This window comes from Elephas maximus, chromosome 13 (assembly GCF_024166365.1).
Source record: "Elephas maximus indicus isolate mEleMax1 chromosome 13, mEleMax1 primary haplotype, whole genome shotgun sequence".
Taxonomy (NCBI): domain Eukaryota; kingdom Metazoa; phylum Chordata; class Mammalia; order Proboscidea; family Elephantidae; genus Elephas; species Elephas maximus.
This window is the reverse complement of record NC_064831.1, coordinates 55,164,398-55,183,385: the sequence shown is the minus strand read 5'-3', so window position 1 is coordinate 55,183,385 and position 18,988 is coordinate 55,164,398. Positions and strand designations below refer to the sequence as shown.

Sequence of the window (18,988 nt, the reverse complement as noted above, 5' to 3'; positions counted from 1 at the left end):
ACCTTCTTTAATCTCTGACTAAATCAGAGTCCAAGAGTAGAATAAAATCAAAGTCTATTAGGCTTTCGTTTCAATTACAGTGAAACCTTCTGAGAGCTGGAGCTCAATGGAACTGCCTTGTTTTTCTGGTCTCGCAAGTCTTCCGCCTTTGACAGGGCGCAGTCTTGCCACTTTGCTATCACTCTTTTTAGTGGAAAATATTTGCATTTTCCTTCCCGGACAGGTTTCTGCCTTACATCGGTTCCAACTTTTGCAGGTTTTACTGCATTATGAGGTACTTAAAGCTGCTCAATAATGTGCTTGAGGAATGTCAAAACAACTTGGTAAGTAAGCACTGTTGGTTAATTAACAGTAGGTGAAAAAAAAAATAATGTTTAGTTAAAAGCCCACTAGACTCGTGACTGATATCAGCTGAGCCGGTGGGTTGCTAGTTTTCCAGAACAAGTCTTAATTTCTTCACATTTACTGGAAAATTTCTTGAGCATTTTACCAGGAATCCTAATTTCTTTGCAGAAGGAAGTTGTGGATTAAATCATGCAAAAAAAAAAAAAAGGAAGTTCTGTCCTGGACAAGATTCAGGATAATTTTTCCTTTAAAGTTCCTCCTTTTGGCTCAGATAATTTTTAAATATGAGTCAAGAAAAGGACTGTTTCTTTGCATTAACTGAATTTGCTCACTTTTTACATTTTTTAATAAATGGTGGCATAGTAAACATATACAATTGCCATTGCAACAAGTATTTGCCTCCACATTGATGTTATTTCTTCCAATCAGCTTCCTACATACGGGAAGAGTTTCCAAACATTGTATGGTGACTTGGATTGGTGGTAACTATTTCATGTAGTTTATGAGCCTGAATTATGTATCTTCTATTTAGGTGGCATGTTTTAATTTAGAGGGGTGATAGGAGGCATTGATAAATGCAAAGACCTCCTTGCTAAAGGTCAGCAAAATTAGAGCCATAGATTCGAGCCAGAGAATTAACTTCTGCGTGGAGATCCCCTAAAGCCCTAGGGTTGAGTTTCCAAACCTTCCACAGTGCCAGAAATGCTTTCTATTGACCATATCAGAGTGTCTTCTTTGAGACCAGGGACCAAGAGCCTTCTTTTTTTTTTTTTTTTTTCTTTTTATTGTGCTTTTTTTTTTTTTAAGTGAAAGTTTACGGTTCAAGTTAGCTTCTCATAAAAAAATTTATACACACATTGCTACATGACCCTAGTTGCTCCCCCTGTAATGTGACAGCACACTCCACCTTTCCACCCTGGATTTCCTGTGTCCAATCAACCAGCTCCTGTCCCTTTCTGCCTTCTCATCTCGCCTCCGGACAGGAGCTGCCCATTTAGTTTCATGTATCTACTTGGGCTAAGAAGCACACTCTTCACAAGTATCATTTTATGTCTTATAGTCCGGTCTAATCTTTGCCTGAAGAGTTGGCTTTGGGAATGGTTTTAGTTTTGGGCTAACAGAGAGTCCAGAGACCATGTGTTCTGGGGTCCCTCCAGTCTCAGTCAGACCATTAAGTCTGGTCTTTTTACTAGAATTTGAGTTCTGCACCCCACTTTTTTTCTGCTCCGTCAGGGACTCTCTGTTGTGTTCCCTGTCAGGGCAGTCATTAGTGGTAGCCAGGAACCATCTAGTTCTTCTGGTCTCTGGCTGATGGAGTCTCTGGTTTATGTGGCCCTTTCTGTCTCTTGGGCTTGTATTTTCCTTGTATCTCTGGTGTTCTTCATTCTCCTTTGGTCCAGGTGGGTTGGGACCAATTGATGCATCTTAGATGTCCACTTTCTGTATCTTTTAAGACCCCAGACACCACTCTCCAAAGTGGGATGCAGAACATTTTCTTAATACACTTTGTTATTCCAATTGACCTAGTTTTCACCTGAAACCATGGTTCCCAGATCCCTGCCCCTGCTGCTCTGCCCCTCTAAGTGTTTGGTTGTATTCAGGAAACTTCTTAGCTTTTGGTTTAGTCCATTTGTGCTGACTTCCCCTGTATTGTGTGTTGTCCTTCCTTTTACCTAAGATAATTCTTGTCTACTATCTAGTTGGAAACACTGGTGGCATAGTGGTCAAGAGCTTTGGCTGCTAACCAAAAGGTCAGCAGTTCGAATCTACCAGGTGCTCCTTGGAAACTCTATGGGGCAGTTCTACTCTGTTCTATAGGGTCACTATGAGTGGGAATCAACTTGACGGCAGTGGGTTTGGTTTTTGGGGGGTTTACTATCTAGTAATACCCCTCTCCCTGCCTCCCCATCCTCACAACCATCAAAGAATGTTTTCTTCTGTGTTTAAAAATTTTCTTGAGTTCTTATAATAGTGGTCTCATACAATGTCCTTCTGTGACTAATTTTCACTCAGCATAATGCCTTCCAGATTCATCCATGTTATGAGATGTTTCGAGGATTCATTATTGTTCTTTATCATTGCATAGTATTCCATTGTGTGAATATACCGTAATTTGTTTATCCATTCATCCGTTGATGGACACCAAGGATGCTTCCATCTTTTTGCTAGTGTGAACTGTGCTGCAGTGAACATGTGTATGCATATATCTATTCATGTGAGGGTTCTTATTTCTCTAGGATATATTCCAAGGAGTGGGATTGCTGGATCATATGGTACTTCTATTTCTGGCTTTTTAAGGAGGGGCCAAATCAATTTCCAAAGTATTTGTACCATTTTACATTCCCACCAGCAGTGTATAAGTGTTTCAGCCTCTCCACAACCTTTCCAACATCTATTATTTTGTATTTTTTGGATTAATGTTAGCCTCGTTGGGGTGAGATGGTCTCTCATGGTAGTTCTGATTTGCATTTCTCTAATGGCTAATGATCATGAGCATTTCTTCATGTATCTGTTAGCTGCCTGAACGAATGTCTTCTTTGGTGAAGTGCCTGTTCATAGCCTTTGCCCATTTTTTAATTAGGTTATTTGTCTTTTTGTTGTTGAGGTCCAAGCTAATAGGGAGATATAGATTAAACCAAAAAAAAAAAAACAAAAAACCAAAGCCATTGCCGTTGATTCTGACTCATAGCAACCCTGTAGGACAGAGTAGAACTGCCCCATAGAGATTCCAGGGAGCACCTGGTGGATTCTAACTGCCAACCTTTTGATTAGCAGCCGTAGCTCTTAAACACTACACCACCAGGGTTTTCTTAGTAGCTCCTTAACTGTGTATGTTAAGAGAATGCTCCTTTCAGTTTGAACAATTAAAGCCTGCTAAAATTGAGGGTTAGAGATGGGACAAGAAGGAATAAAATGGCCTTTGTCTTATGCGTAGCAAAATGTTGTTGTTAGCTGTGTTCAGGTAGACCCCCGATTCATGGCAACCCCATGTGTGACAGAGTAGAACTGTTCCATAGGGTTTTCTTGGCTATAATCTTTATGGATGCAGTTCCCAGGCCTTTTCTTCTTCGGAGTCGCTGGGTGGGTTCAAACCACCAATCTATTGGTGAGCAGCCAATCGCAAATTGCTTGCATTTGGCTCCTTCCTAGCAGAATAGAACAATTGGAAGAAAAAAAAAATTCCAAGACAAACAGTCTGAGTTCCACCATTGGTTTCATTCAGTCCTGCATGATGAATTCTCTGTGGGCAGATCCTGGGTCAGCTGTCCACATTCATAGGATTATCTGCTTCTAGATAAAAGGAGTCCCAGAAACCCTGATATTAAAGTTTTCTGAGAAGCCCTGCGGGCGCAGTGGTTAAGCGCTTGGCTGCTAACTGAAAGATCAGTGGTTTGAATCCACCAGCTCTTTCACAGAAGCAACATGTGGCAATCTGCTTCTGTAAAGATTTAGAGCCTTGGAAACCCTGTGGGGCAGTTCTACCCTGCCCTATAGGGTCGCTATCAGTGGGAATCAACTGGACGGCAGTGGGTTTGGTTTTGGCTCCTACTGTCAGGTGTCCACGTGTAGTGGCAAAGGCAGCTCACACTAAGAAGCCTGAACTCACGAGTTTATTCCCTACAGCGTCAATAGTTAAGAGCACCTGGTACACCCTCATACACTGCCGGTGGGAATGTTAAATTGTGCAGTCAATTGGAAAAACAGTTTGGCAATTCCTAAAATTTTTAAACATAAAGTTACCGTGACCCAGCAATTCTTCTTGTAGGCGCATACACAAGAGACTTGAAAGCACATGTCCACACAAAAATGTGTACACGAATGTTCACAGCAGCATTATTCGTAATAGCCAAGAAGTAGAAATAACCCAAATGTCCACCACCTTATGAATGGATAAACAAAATGTGTTATATTCATACAATTAAATATTTGTCAAAGGAATGAAGTGTGGATACATGCTATAACATTTCTTGAAAACATTATGCTAAGTGAAAGATGCCAATTATAAAAGATCACATATCGCATGCTTCTATTTTAATATGAAATGTCCAGAAGGGTAAATCTATAGAGATAAAAAGTAGATTCGTGGAGGGTTAGGGGGTTGGGTGGTTAACGGAGGTGGGATTCTTTTTTTTGATAATGAAAATGTTTCAAAATTAATCATGGTGATGGATGCACAACCTTGTGAACATACTAAAAACATTGACTTGTAGGCTTTAAATGGGTGAATTGTATAGTATATGAATTACTTCTCAATAAAACTGTTGGGAAAAAAAAAAAAAGAGCATCTGGTGCTGTCCTTGGAAATCCCGGTGGCATAGCAGATAAGTGCTATGGCTGCTAACCAAAACGTCAGCAGTTCAAATCCACCAGGTGCTCCTTGGAAACTCTGTGGGGCAGTACTGCTCCATCCTATAGGGTCGCTATGAGTCGGAATCGACTCAATGGCAATGGGTTTTTTTTTTTTTTTTTTTTGGTACTGTCCTTACCACCAAGACTGTAAGAACATTTTTATCATCCCAAAAGGAAATGCCACACCCACTAGTGGCCACTCCCTATTTCCTTCCAACACCACTCCCTCACCCCCTAGTCTTTACAACCATCAATCTACTTTCTGTCTCCATGGATTCGCTTGTTCTGGGTATTTCATATAAATGGAATCATACAACATGTAGTCTTTTGTAACTGCCATAAAACATATTGTACAGTGAATTATTCTATGTCTATACCTTTTCATTGTTTTTTTTTTTTAGATAACCAAAAGTCATTTCTTAATTAATTTTAGTCTAAGTTCTTAAATTTAATTAGTGACCTTGGAATTACAGTTTGAATTTACATTAAATAATAATCACTGTTGATACATGTGTAACCTAAGTTTTACTCAGGAGAGTAAAGTGGAGGGATTCTGTGGGTCTACGTAATTTGCAACATTGCCTGAAGTCTGCATACTAGTTAATATGATGAAATTTAGTTGAGACCCCATGCTTACATCTACATAGTCTTAAACTTTTAGTCTCTCATGAACTGAAATGTTTTGTTGGCATTTTACTAACACTGCTTTTTATTGAAGTGTAGCACATGAACAGGATCCATAAATCCTAAGTGTGCATCTCGCTGACTTTTCACAAACTGAGACAGGGAAGAAACAGGGACTGAGCTCCTAGGCAAGGAGCCCTGCCAAACCTGCAACTTGCAACTTACCGACAAAAATTATGTGCTTGGCTAGTGATGCAAAACCCCCATCCTCGAATGTGTGACAAGGAAAAAACAAACTTTGTAAGACGTTTTTCAGAGGAACCAGCCCTGGAGCATGTGCAGACATTTGGAAAGTGACCATCGGATGACTTCTGCCTGATGCAAGTACCCACAATAGGAATCAAACCGGCACCACAGGAGGGGCTATGCAGGCATGACACCCCATAATAAGTCCTGCCACCCAGTCCCAGAAGCCTTTGCTATGGATTCTGGATTCCAGATGCGAGTGCAACCTAATTTAGTATGCAACCATCATTCTGAGAAGTAGCCGCCCCTTTAATCTACTAAATATTCGTTACTGTATTGTCCTGGCCAAACCCATATAAGCCCCAGCAAAACCTTTGTTCAGGGGAACAGAGGCTAGTGTTGCTTGGTCCCTCTCTGTACCCCACTCACAACCCTTTACTCTAATAAACCTTTGTTCACGTGGAACCTCTGAGCCTCTCCTGGTCATTCTTGTCCAGTAGAAGGCAAGAGCCTAGGCAGGGCTTAGTCCCGAGCTGGGAAGCTTTGCCCTGCAACAAAACTACAAACACCTCTGTAATCAAGCCCCAGATCAAGAAACAGGACATTAACAGACACCTGGAAGCTGCTCTTGTGCGCCCTTCCAAACTCAAAGGTGGCAATGATGTCAACTTCTAACAACATGGAGTAGTTTGCCTGTTAACATTGTCACAGCTCTTTTGCCAGAGGGTAGGGGATAGGAAACAAACTAAAGATTTTAAGATTCTATCTCTTTAAGTCTATTTGAGGAATTCCTGGGTGGCACAAATGGTTACGTGCTTGACTACTAACTAAAAGGTTGGTGGTTCATACTTACCCAGAGGTGCCTTGAAAGAAAAGCCTGGCAGCCTTGCTTCTGAAAGTTTACAGCCTTGAAAACCCTGTGGAGCACAATTCTACTCTGCATACCCGGGGTCAAAGAAGCCTTAGTGGCGTAGTAGTTAAAGCGAGGCTGCTAGCCGGAAGGAAGGTCAGCGATTCCAACACGCCAGCTGCTCCTGGGGAGAAAGATGTCACAATCTGCTTCCATAAAGATTACAGCCTTGGAAACCCAAGCACACAAACAGGATCCATAGTTTTGCCTGTCCTGTAAGGTCGCTGTGAGTCAGAATCGACTGGATGGTAATGGGTTTGGTTGGGTTTTATATATGGAGTCATCATTAGTTCGAATTGAATGGACTGGACAGCAACTGGTTTGGTTTTGGTTAAGTCTACTTGAGATATCGCTTGGTTTACCAGGTTTACTAGCTTGGGTATCCCTCAGCTGCTTCTCCTACCTGTGGTACCACATCTGGCATCCCAACCTGGGGCTCCTGATGTCCCTCAGATGTCATGTACCTCTCCAGAGGCTCTCCTAGGGGCCATTCAGTCCTGCGGGCCCACCCTGCCTCTTCAAGCTCTCCCCTGGGGTGGAAAGACATCCCGGGTTCCTGGTTGGGGGTAGTCTGTTGCACAGAACAGCCATCTTAACATTCGTGTATCCTCTGTAAGAGCATGTCCCAGTCCGTGCCCAGCATGTGGCCTTGCACCCCCAGCCTTGATTTACCGAGCGGCTGGACAGATGGAGGAATGACAACTTCTACAAAGACCACAGGAGACAGTAACGACACAGCCTAGTCAGACGTGGAGGTGCTGGAGCAAGAGAAGCGTCCACCGCGCTCCACGACTAGACAGACCGGTGAACAGCGCCACCTAGTGGACTTCGACTGCAACCAGAGTCATGCACGAAGCTTGTGTGGGGCCGACCTTCCCCTGGTCACGCGCGTGGCATGGTTTCCCAGGCCACAAGCAGGAGTTCTGATGGACTCAGGCATCTGCCACCTTGCAGACCAGAGTTCTGGCCATTTTTTTCCTCATATCCCTCCTCCATCTCTCCCAGGGATCTGACTGCTCTCCGTTTTTGACCCTCAATGCAAAAGCATCGATTACACAACACACACACACTGAGTAGACGCATCGGCCTGTCCTCCTGCGGAGAACATTCTGAGGACTTTCTGTGGACCCTCCTGTGGAGAGGAGGGGAAGATACCTGTGGTCTCACCCAAAAGGGGCTTGTCTTCCTCAAGCTATCAAGGCAACATTCTGGCATCTCTCTAACCAAGGTAGAAAACACACACAGTCACACAGACATTTAATCTGTGGCCGACCTTCTCACCCGGCCGAATTCAGGGTTAGGGGTAGGGTGGGATGATGGAAACAGGGAGAGGACTCTTGCTTCCTCCCACTCCAGAATCAGCTCTCCCACCCCCCAGCCATGGAGGCCAATCCCACATTCCAGTGTTCTACCAAACATTTCCACTTGCTCCATCTCATCAGTCAGTTTCAAAGAGTTCAAAGCTGCGGCATTGCCATATTTGCCACTAGACAGGTTCTTTCTCTTTGTTAATGACACTGCCATTGTCTTGTCGCCCAGACCCAAAACCTGGGATAATGGTATTGATTCAACATGGAGAAGTGTTCCATTCTTCAGGGAAGAGAAGTTTCTGGAAACTGAAGCGAGCATCAATGAACGTCTTCATTTATTACCTAAAAATTCTTGCCATTCAGTCCTGGCGTCCTCATCTTTGCTGGGTGCTTTATAATAGTTTCAGCAGTGATTTTGCCTGAGCTTGGAACTGGACCCTCCGGACACCCCACACTCACCACCAAGAGGTTTCAGTAATACTTTCGTTTCAGCATCCTGGGATAACTTTCAGCCATTGCAATAATGTTATGTTCTTTTTGGGGGTGGCTGGGAATTTACTGCAAATCAAAAGACCTTCCACCAGAAAATTAGATGTTAATGGCAGGAGGTAGCTCTGGAGGAAGGAAAACACGATTGACAAGGGCCCCTCAGACACAGTAGTTCCTGTGTGGTCGGCAGAGGGCGCTGTGAGGAGTTCCAAGCAGCTCTAGTGGACAGCGCTACCTGTGGCGAGATTGGACTGCTGAAAATTAAACGTAGGGTGAGGCAGGCTCCAGAAGCTTAAAACCAGCTACGGGAAAAACAACAGGAACGCAAATACAAAGTGTCACATTTTAGACAGCGGCCAGGTTCTAGGGTGAAAATCTGTCAAAATTACCCAGATGACTATTTGGGTTGCATTTATAGGTTGTGTTGCATGGAAAAAGCCTGTTCTTTAAATGTTAGAATGACACTCTGCTTACCCTAAGGCAAAATACCGGAAGGGAACTTGGCTGAGGAAATAGCAGGTTTGGCAGTCCCATCTCACTCTCCCTCTCATATATACTCTGATGAGCGGAGTCACTGGAAATAGTCTGTCTCTTCCTCTTTGCCTCTCTCTTCTCTGTTCAGCACACAGGTGAATTTGCCTATGTCTATGCACACGTTAGACAACTCCCCTCAATAATACCAAACCATGTGGGAAGCCAAGGTTCCCACAGAGCAATAAGAGGGTGCAGAGAAAAAGACATTCAATCCATGGAGGTGAAAGTGCAAGGCTTCAGGGGGATATCCGAGCTGGATATTGAAGAATGGATACCATTTAGATGATGGGCCATGGGGACGGCAATCCCGGAAGGGTAGCACGTGCAGAGGCACAGAGGTGGGGATGTAAGTATGCATACTTTAGGAAAAGGGACTGGTCCAGGGTCGCTGGAACAAAGACTTTGTGTGGTGGAGAAAAGGAATCTGGTCTCCCCTCTATAGCCTGGGCCAACTTCAAGAGTATGTGCTCATACTCAAGAAGGCCACTGCACAGGCCTTGGGAATGCAGTATCTCACCACTAAAGGTCCTCAGAGGTCTTCTGGGGACAGTCTTCCTGCCCATATTCCCTAGGAATCTCCTATGTGGTACCCAACTTGAAACCCCCTGTGTGCAAAGGAACCTGCTGGGTAGGGGCAAGAGTGGAGCATTCAGTTCACAAGGTGACTGTTATGGATTGAATTGTGTCCCTAAACAACTATGAGTCGTAAATCCTAAACTCTATGCCTCTGGTTGGAAACCCCGATGGTGTAGTGGTTAAGTGCTACAGCTGCTAACCAAAGGGTCGGCAGTTCGAATCCACCAGGCGCTCCTTGGAAACTATGGGGCAGTTTTACTCTATCCTATAGGGTCGCTATGAGTTGGAATCAACTCAACGGCACCGGGTTTTGTTTGGGTTTTATGCCTCTGGTTATAATCTCATTTGGGAATGGGTTTTCTTTGTTATCTTAATGAGACAGGACTAGTGTAGGGTGTGTTTTAAGCCAATCTCTTTTGAGATATAAAAGAGATTAAACAGGCAATCAAGAAGCAGAGAGGGGAGAGATGCCAAGCCACATGAAGATCACCCAGGAGCAGAAGCTCAAAGAGACAAGGACCTTCCTCCAGAGCTGACAGAGAGAGAAAATCTTCCCCTAGAGCCAGCACCCTGAACTCAAACTTTCAGCCTCCTAAAGTGTAAGAAAATTAATTTCTCTAACAGACCACATCTACCACAGCCTCCACCAGACTGAGTCCAGTACAACTAGAAGGTGACCAGCTACCACCACTGACTTCTCTGACAGGGGATCACAACAGAGGGTCCCAGACAGAGCTGGAGAAAAATGTAGAACAAAATTCTAACTCAAAAAGAAAGACCACCACTTTGAAATGTGGCGTCTGGGGTCTTAAAGGCTAACAAGCGGACATCTAAGATGCATCAATTGGTCTCAACCCACCTGGAGCAAAGGAAAATGAAGAACACCATGGCCACACAACAACTAAGAGTCCAAGAGACAGAAAGGGCCACATGAACCAGAGACCTACATCATCCTGAGACCAGAAGAACTAGTTGGTGCCCGACCACAATCAATGACTGCCCTGACAGGGAGCACAACAGAGAACTCCTGAGGGAGCAGGAGATCAGTGGGATGCAGACCCCAAATTCTCATAAAAAGACCATACTTAATGGTCTGACTGAGACTAGAGGAATCCCGGCGGCCATGGTCCCCAGACCTTCTGTTGGCACAGGACAGGAACCATCCCCGAAGACAACTCATCAGACATGAAAGGGACTGGTCAGTGGGTGGGAGAGAGATGCTGATGAAGAGTGAGCTAATTATATCAGGTGGACTCTTGAGATTGTGTTGGCATCTCTTGTCTGGAGGGGGGATGGGAGGATAGAGAGAGAGGGAAGCTGGCAAAATTGTCACGAAAGGAGAGACTGAAAGGGCTGACTCAATAGGGGGAGAGCAAGCGGGAGTACGGAGTAAGATGTATGTAAACTTATATGTGACAGACTGATTGGATTTGTAAACGTTCACTTGAAGCTTAATAAAAGTTAATAAAAAATAAAAAAGAAAGACCAGACTTGCTGGCCTGACAGAGATTGGAGAAACCCTGACAGTATGGCCCCCAGACACCATATTAGCTCAGAAATGAGGTCACTCCTGAGATTCACCCTTCAGCCAAAGATTGAACAGGCCCATGGAACAAAACAAGACTAAAGCGGTGCACCAGCCCTGGGGCAGGGACTGGAAGGCAGAAGGGAACAGGAAAGCTGGTAATAGGGAACCCAGGGTTGAGAAGGGAGAGTGTTGACATGTCGTGGGGTTGTTAACTTGGTGTAACAATGCATGTACTGTTTGATGAGAAACTAGTTTGTTCTGTAAACCTTCATCTAATGTACAATAAAAGAAAATAAATTTGTTTGTTAAAGCCACCCACTTGTGGTATTTCTGTTACAGCAGCACTAGCTATCTAAGCCAGTAAAAAAAAAAAAGACTATGGGGAAATCACTGAACTTACCTCAGTTTCCTCAGGGGCAAAACAGGGACATTGACTTGCCTACTCCATAGGACCAAATGATAAGACACACGGGTTTTGGAGCTCCATGGACAAGACTCTCACACAACTCAACCTTAGCTACCTGTAAGTCCCATAACTGCACTGAGCCTCAGGTTCTCTGCAGTAAAGTGGTTGTAATAATATCTATCTCGTATGGCTGATAATGAGGATGAACTGAAATAACGGATACAAAATGCTTAGTCAAATGTCCAAAAACCCACTGCCATCGAGCCGATTCCGACTCATAGCGACCCTATAGGACAGAGTAGAACTGCCCCCTAGAGTTTCCAAGGAGCGCCTGGAGGATTTGAACTGCCAACCTTTCGGTTAGCAGCCATAGCACTTAACCACTACGCCACCAGGGTTTCCATAGTAATACTCAGTAATTATTAATTATAAGGACTGAGAAAAATGTCACGGCATAACTTAATAAATGAGGTTTCATTGTCTGAAAACACATGATTTGTACCCTAGAAAGTTCTTTATAAGGATTGGCTAAATAGTGCAAACAAATGCAACAAAAATCTCCAGAGCGCTTGAACCGGCAAATTCTGTGGCCAGCAACCACGAAACCGGGCCACGCCTCCAATCTGCAGGCCACGCCCCCAGTCGCCTTCAGACCCCGCCCGCCAGATTTCCTTCCCGGCCCAAGCCCCGCCCCCGTCCCCAGCCAATGGACTCCACCTCACCCCGGCGTGCGTACGCCGTGTAGGCCGCCGGCGCCGGGGCGATGAGGGTGCTGGTGCGGCACTGCTGGGGCCCAGGGCCGGCCCGCCGCGCCGCGGCCGTGAGGTCGACTCCACAATGGCGAGCGCTGGTCGGGCTCGGCGTGTCTTCCGGCGGGGAGGAAGGCCTGGGCGCCCGAGCCCGCGAGAAGCCCCCGTGGCGGGTGCTCTTCTTCGGCACAGACCAGTTCGCCGGCGAGGCGCTGCGAGCGCTGCACGCCGCCAGGTACCGGGGCCAGGGGTCGGGGGGCCGGGCCGCTGGGGGCGCCGACGCTGAGCCACTGCGGCCGGCCCCCGCGGGTTTGGGCCTCCAGGTCAAGAAAAGCAGCTGCGCTGGAACGGTTCGGGCCCCGATCTCGGCGTCTTCCAGGCGCCCGGAAGGTGCGCCGCAGCCCCGTGGCTCCCGATCCCGCCCGCTCTACACCCCCCCACTCCAGGCGTAACCTTTCTGTTTTCCAAGCGCTTACGGAGCGCCCCGCGTGCCAAACCCTTGCTAGGCGCTTTGCGTATATTACCTTCGTGCTGTCCCGCCACTTCCCCGGCCCATTTTGCGTGCAAGGAAACTGAGGTTCAGAGAGGTTAAACGACTTGTCCAGGGTCATCAGTTGAGCAGGTTGGGAGTCAAACCGGGTCTGACTTCAGTCTTCCCCTTTTCCGCTTCTCCTACTGCCCCCCGCCCATCTAATTTGTACCCTCCTAGCAGTCGCGTGCATCCCTCTGCACAGCCATAGCGCTCTTTAGCACCCCGAGTTCTTCTTCCGTACAATGGGACCCAATTTTCCGAAGCCGAAATGAGGTGTGAAAAAAAAATTTTTTTTAATCCAAAATGAACTTTTTTCCAAACGAATAAGTTTATAAGTCAGAACTCTTAGGTATACATTTAGCATTTATACAATTTTAACAAATCTTGTATACTGGAAAAAAATGTATGTATTTGAAATCTAACCTGTCCTAAAAGTCTATGGTATGTGGTGGCTATTCCGGTATATACTGATCTGCCTCTTTTCCTCCAACATTTTTTTTTTTTAATTTCCCTACTCTTTTCCTGACACACACTCCCGTCATACTCATTTGTCATTATTCATCAAGTCTTCCCTACAAATACTTCACAGCAGCGCCCCCCCCATATACATTGAGTCTCTCATCAATTCCTTGGTATCCTTTTCCTATCTCTACACACACCCCCTCCTACTCAGACCTGGAAACCAGCCCTACACACCGTGTTCCTCTTATGCCACTGTGTAGTGCACTTGCACATGCTGCTATTTCCCATATGGCTACATGCGCCTCTCACTGCGGATCCTGACCCTTCTGATGGTGCTTCCCTTGGCAGCTCCACAACACCTGCACTTTCTCGTCAATGCTCTTATGTACTTCTTTCTTAGAACTCGACATGTGCATGCAGTACCTGTTTAATAAATAAAGGTCCAGCCCCTGGGCAATGGAATACTATACAGCAGGTAAAAGGAAGAGGCAGTGCTACATGTACTGCCATGGAATGATGCCCACGGTATACATATTTATTTTTGAAAAAATATTGTTCGAACCATACATGGTTATGGTACAAAATTGAAAAGTTTCCAAAGGATATACAGTGAAAAGTTAGTTCTTTCTACCTCTGTCTGCCAGTTCCCAGTTCCTCTCTCCAGAGACAGCCCTGTTTTCAGTTTATTATTCTAGAAGTGTTATGTGCATATAAGTTATTTGTACATATGATACATTTTCTTCAAAACTCACATAATAGCACACTACGTTTAGATAGCATCGTTAAGGAAAAAAAAGACATTGCAAAACAGTATGTCTAATGATCCCAGTTGTGTAAAGTGTCTGTCTGTACTATATATGTTTCTGTATGCGCAGGAAATCTCTAGAATTATGTGGTCTAAGTTTAGAAATTTTAAATTCAGTTGCTCAGAGGCACTAATTTTAATTATTTAGCGCTGAATAGTTCATGAGTTTAATCATAAATATATTTTAGAGGCACGTGAGATAGTTTATTTTTGAGTCATTGTCCGCAACACTAACTGTCACATTTTCTTCCAATCTTTCCAATTTAGGGAAAACAAAGAGGAAGAATTAATAGAAAAATTGGAGGTGGTCACAGTGCCCTCCCCATCACTAAAAGGACTGCCAGTGAAGCGTTACGCCGTGCAGTCTGGGCTTCCAGTGTATGAGTGGCCAGATGTGGGATCTGGGGAATATGATGTTGGAGTAGTGGCTTCATTCGGCCGACTTTTGAGCGAGGCCCTTATTCTTAAATTTCCCTAGTAAGTCTTAGTTATAAGGAAATACAGTATAGAAACCTTGGTCTTAATAAATAGACGTGGTGTCTAAAGTATGGTAACTTGAACACTAATTTTACTTTCTTTAGTATTTTCTCTTAGAATAAAAGACTTTGTAGTAGCAGGAATTGTTGTCAAATATATTGACTTAAGCTCCTTATCACTCTCAATGGGCTCTTATCCAGCCTCATTTAAATTCCAAATCCATATGCTGACAACCCCCAAATTTACCCTCCAGCTCAGACTGCTCTCCAGACTCCAGACCCCTAAACCCAACTGCCTTGACAACTCTCACATTTAAAACCACATCCCTGAACTTTTCTCCCAAACCTGCTCCTCCTCAGATCTTCATCTCAGAAAATGGTAACTCTATCCTTCTACTTGTCCAGGCCCAAAACCTTGGAGTCATCCTTGGTTCCTTACCTTACACCCCATACCCAATTCATCAGGACATCCTTTGGGTTCTACCTGCAAAATCTGTCTGGGGTCTGAGGGTGTCTCATTACTGACACCACTGCCCTGGCCTGCACTATTGAAGTAGGCTTCTGACTGGTCTCTACCACGCTCCACTTTTTACAGATTTTGGTTTTTATTACTTGTGTCCCGCTCTGTACATAAATAAGCTCCCTGAGGGCAGAGCTTCTTTTTTTTTTTTTTCAGTTTGATTCCTTGCCACATATATCCCCAGCAGCACTTAGAACAGAGCCTGCACTTCAGCTGTGCTCAGGTAGTATTTATTGGATGAATGGAACGGGGCTGAACGGTGGAACTTTTAGCAATGTCAAACTTTCCCACTCGCACACATGCACACGAGCTCAGGAGCACGCCCATGCTGAAGGAGACAGCAGTAAACTCAACAGGTTTGTCAAGTATTTAAAATGCTTATCAGTGGATGCTAGGTGTATTGGGATAAATAGATCATTTGTTGGGGATTCAGGAAGCTTGTTTGAGGCCTTTATATGCGAACTAAGTGAAGTGAGGGTAATTATGTGACTACATTATAAATGTAGTTCATGTTGTCCATGAGGTGCATAATAAGGTTTGAGTGGTTCTTCTTATACGATAACAAAGACGCCTTCTTGTTTTTGTTTAAAAGCTCCCAAACATCAGGAGATGTTATAGAACATCTTTAGAACAGTGAATAGCTGTTCTTGCTCTGTTTTTAATTAGGTTTCACTGTTTTCTTATGGTAGAGAGTGAACTTACCTCTGACTCCTTCCTTTTAGATCAGACATGACTAGATTTAACTGTAAGTTTTTCAGAATTCCTGGAAAAGTCAAATGATGAAAAGTAGCATGGTAGTTTATCTATGAGTAACTAAATGGCGAAGCCCACTTGTAAACGGTTTTCTGCTTTTCTAACTCAGTGGCATATTGAATGTCCATCCCAGTTGCCTCCCGAGGTGGCGTGGTCCAGCCCCTATAATCCATACAGTCCTCCATGGAGACACGGTTACTGGAGTGACAATTATGCAAATTAGTCCAAAAAGGTACAGCACATTTCCTTTTCTTGAGATTTTTGTGATTTTAAATGTTGCTGTCAGTCTGTTTTGGGAGGTGTAATGGGTGGTGCTCCATAATTTCTGTAAGTCCAGGGTGCTTCCTTTGCTCTTGTCCCTTTCTGTTTTATCCTGATAGCTAACGCAAGCCTTGTGTCTTTTTGTATTATGCGGTGTCTCTTAAAAGTTCTTGTGAAATTTTTTATTTTTTAATTGAAATAAGTTATATTTATTAACAACTGGCCTTCTGTAAAATAGGTTATATAAGTGAGATGGGCTTTTGTGTTCATTGTTAGGAATATTGATTCTACTGGCCTTGATTTCTAAACTGGTCAAAATTTTTTTGGAATCTGAAGTAAGAATTCATTGTGTGCCAATGTAGAATATACTTGTCTTAAACATTTAATTTTTTAGATCATACCTACAATTTCAGAAACAATTGTTTAAAATTGAGGAGTATTAAGCCCCTGCTTTCATCAAGTTATGTCTCAGAGAAAAGAGCAATTCGTGAATTTACAGGAACAACAGGCTACAATCTGGGATTTACTTTAACATACTTTAGGGAGGAAAAAAGGAGGGGTCAATGAAACCAGAATAGCAAAAGTTTGTTAATTCTAAAATCGAGGTGATGTGTATATGGTGATTCATTATACTAAACACTATTTCTGTAAATGTAATTTTTCATAATAAACTTATTGTTAAAGCTTACAGGTTAAAAATAGAATAAACAGAACCACAAAGTTAGGTATTTAGAATAAAGCACGTCACTAACAAAAACCCATGGCCATTGTTTCCAGAAGCTCATGTAGAATGTAAGACTCGTGGGAGTACAGATACACTCTCGCCTACCTAATCCTCAGTGATTACAATCAAGGCAAAACTCTTGTCCTCTGTGTGGATTTTCTAATTGTACATCCTTGGAAAATAGATACTTCGCTCTATTTTGTCAATATACAGATAGAGATTTTTCTACTATTGATTACAAATAATAGGAGTATTTATAATTGCAGTTAAATCCCTGATACACAACTGTATGCTTTTTGCCTTTAGGAAAAAAGAAATTTAAAATCTAAATATTGGCCAGTTTTTGCTTTCCCTTCTTCCAGACTGACATTTCTTGCTTACTGATGGCTAACCGTCCAGTTCATGACTAGGGTTAAGCTAACCTTGTGGTATGTAAACATTTGTGTAGACAAACATGTTGATCTTAAGAAATAGCTGGTAATCATGTTATTTGCTTTTGATTTTTTGCTAGGTTTGACGTAGGCCCAATTCTAAAACAGGAAACGGTCTCTGTGCCACCTAAGAGCACCACAAAGGAATTGGAAGCAGTGTTATCAAGACTGGGTGCCAACATGGTACAGTTTTCCAATGTCCCACTACTTTGTATTCATTCAGTAGGTTTCCTAAGTGGTTAGAGTAAAAGGAACAATTTTACAATGTGTAATTTTAAGCTTCGGGGGCGGAAAAAAAAGTGGTTTCTATTTCTCAGTTCCTAAAAATTAGCCTGGCATTTGTGGCCTCCGAAAGGCTTTGAGAATTTATAGAGTATCTGCTTAATGGAGCCCTGGTGGTACAGTGGTTAAGAGCTCAGCTGCTAACCAAAAGGTCAGCAGTTTGAATCCACCAGCCGCTCCTTGAAAACCCTATTGGGCAGTTCTGGTCTGTCCTATGGAGTTACTGTGAGTTGGAATCCACTTGAAACAGTGGATTTGACTTTTTTTTATTTAAGCACTTAATAAAGGCTTTCAAATGAAACAGGTGACCTTATATGGTCCACTCTACTTGATAGCGAGGCCTTTAAAATATTCTACCTGATGTCATTCTCCTCACTCATGGTGGTGCAGTAGTTAAGCGCTTGGCTGCTAACTAAAAGGTACAGTTCTGCTCAAGAAAGACTTGGTGATCTGTTCCCGTAAAGATTACAGCCTAGGAAACCCTATGGGGCAGCTCCTCTCTGTCCTATAGGGTCGCTATGAGTCAGAATCGACTCTACAGCACATAACACTCCAGTATATGTACCTGGCCTTCTTGTCAGACTAAACCAATGGCCATTTCCTAAGTGACTCTTAGCTTCCTTTCTCCTTCTGTCCTGATGTTCCAGTCATTTGCATCCATACGCACTGGAATTCTGCTGACACCTACTACCCGCCCCCCCCCAAAATAATCTCTTGGGTCTCTGTGACTTTATATAGCTCATTGGATCTGCATACAGTAGGGTCTGTGTGAATGCTTAATGATTTTCATACGAACTAGTTAATTTTATACAGAAGAAAACATTTTTCCCAACTGTAGAGATGGTACTTCGTATTCCAGGCACTCACCTTGGAAATGCTGTTGTAATAGTGGTTGCCATTTATCGAGCACTGGCTGTGTGCCAAGGCTGTTCTAGGTACTCCTCAGACTTTTTAATTTTACCCTCTCAATAAACCTTTGGGGCGATTGTTGCTCTCAATTGTTTTACAGATCATGACATCAAAGGCCACAGAGAAGTAAAGTATAACTTTCAACAAAGACATGGCTAGTAGGTGGTAGAATTGGGATTTGAACCCAGAGCTGTGTGACTCCATAGAGTACAGTCTCCTCTGTAAGGCTCCACTACCTTCCTTCCTGTGGGGTGAGAGTGTGGCTAGCTGAACACAGGCTGTCCTGATGTGGAAACTTGCACAGCCAGGCAAAGCTCAGCATTCTCCGGAAGCAAATTAGTGACCTGTGTTCTCAGAGAGCGGCATCTGTACTAAAACCCCACAGAGTAGACCCTTACCCTCACAGCTTAAGCCAGTTTACTCCCCCACCCTGCCACACAGCTCTTCTAGAGTTCTAGCCAGTCTCATGGGACTGAATTATAATGTATTCTGCTTTTGTTCTGTTCATCCTTGTTATATTGCTCTTTATTTTTTTTGAAGCTTATTTCAGTTTTGAAAAATTTGCCTGAAAGTTTGAACAGTGGAAGGCAGCAGCCAACCGAAGGGGTGACATATGGTGAGTGAAGGCAGCAAACTCCTGGGTCTTTTACAAGGTTTTCTTTGTCATGATGACATCTCAGTGCTTTGACTTTTTCACTTGCACGTCTTCGTTAATATCGACTAGAGACTGAGTGCCCACTTGGATGTCCTCTTCCAAAGAATGGTT

General features: G+C 43.8%; 2 protein-coding genes across 12 annotated transcripts in view; one reads left to right on the top strand and one right to left on the bottom strand.

The window, feature by feature from the left end:
- The window catches only part of SLC51B (solute carrier family 51 subunit beta), a 39,904-nt gene extending 27,779 nt beyond the window's left edge, over positions 1 to 12,125 (bottom strand). The window contains exons 1-3 of one of the 4 annotated variants that reach the window (XR_007519833.1): positions 12,041 to 12,125; positions 6,879 to 8,576; positions 545 to 6,599 (exon numbers count right to left, since the gene is read on the bottom strand). The gene's annotated coding sequence lies outside the window, so the exon portion shown is untranslated. Of the gene's footprint in view, positions 1 to 544; positions 8,577 to 12,040 lie in introns of those variants that run through there. The other 3 variants (XR_007519832.1, XM_049905288.1, XM_049905289.1) reach the window with 3 other exon arrangements.
- MTFMT (mitochondrial methionyl-tRNA formyltransferase) overlaps positions 12,082 to 18,988 on the top strand; it is a 30,786-nt gene continuing 23,879 nt past the window's right edge. For all 8 annotated transcript variants that reach the window (XR_007519831.1, XR_007519830.1, XR_007519829.1 and 5 more), the window contains exons 1-5: positions 12,082 to 12,302; positions 14,134 to 14,343; positions 15,725 to 15,847; positions 17,112 to 17,214; positions 18,763 to 18,838. Coding sequence is in view for 4 of the 8 variants with exons in the window: in XM_049905281.1 (XP_049761238.1) it covers positions 12,082 to 12,302; positions 14,134 to 14,343; positions 15,725 to 15,847; positions 17,112 to 17,214; positions 18,763 to 18,838 (733 nt within the window). In the remaining 4 variants the exon portion in view is untranslated. The remainder of the gene's footprint in view (positions 12,303 to 14,133; positions 14,344 to 15,724; positions 15,848 to 17,111; positions 17,215 to 18,762; positions 18,839 to 18,988) is intronic.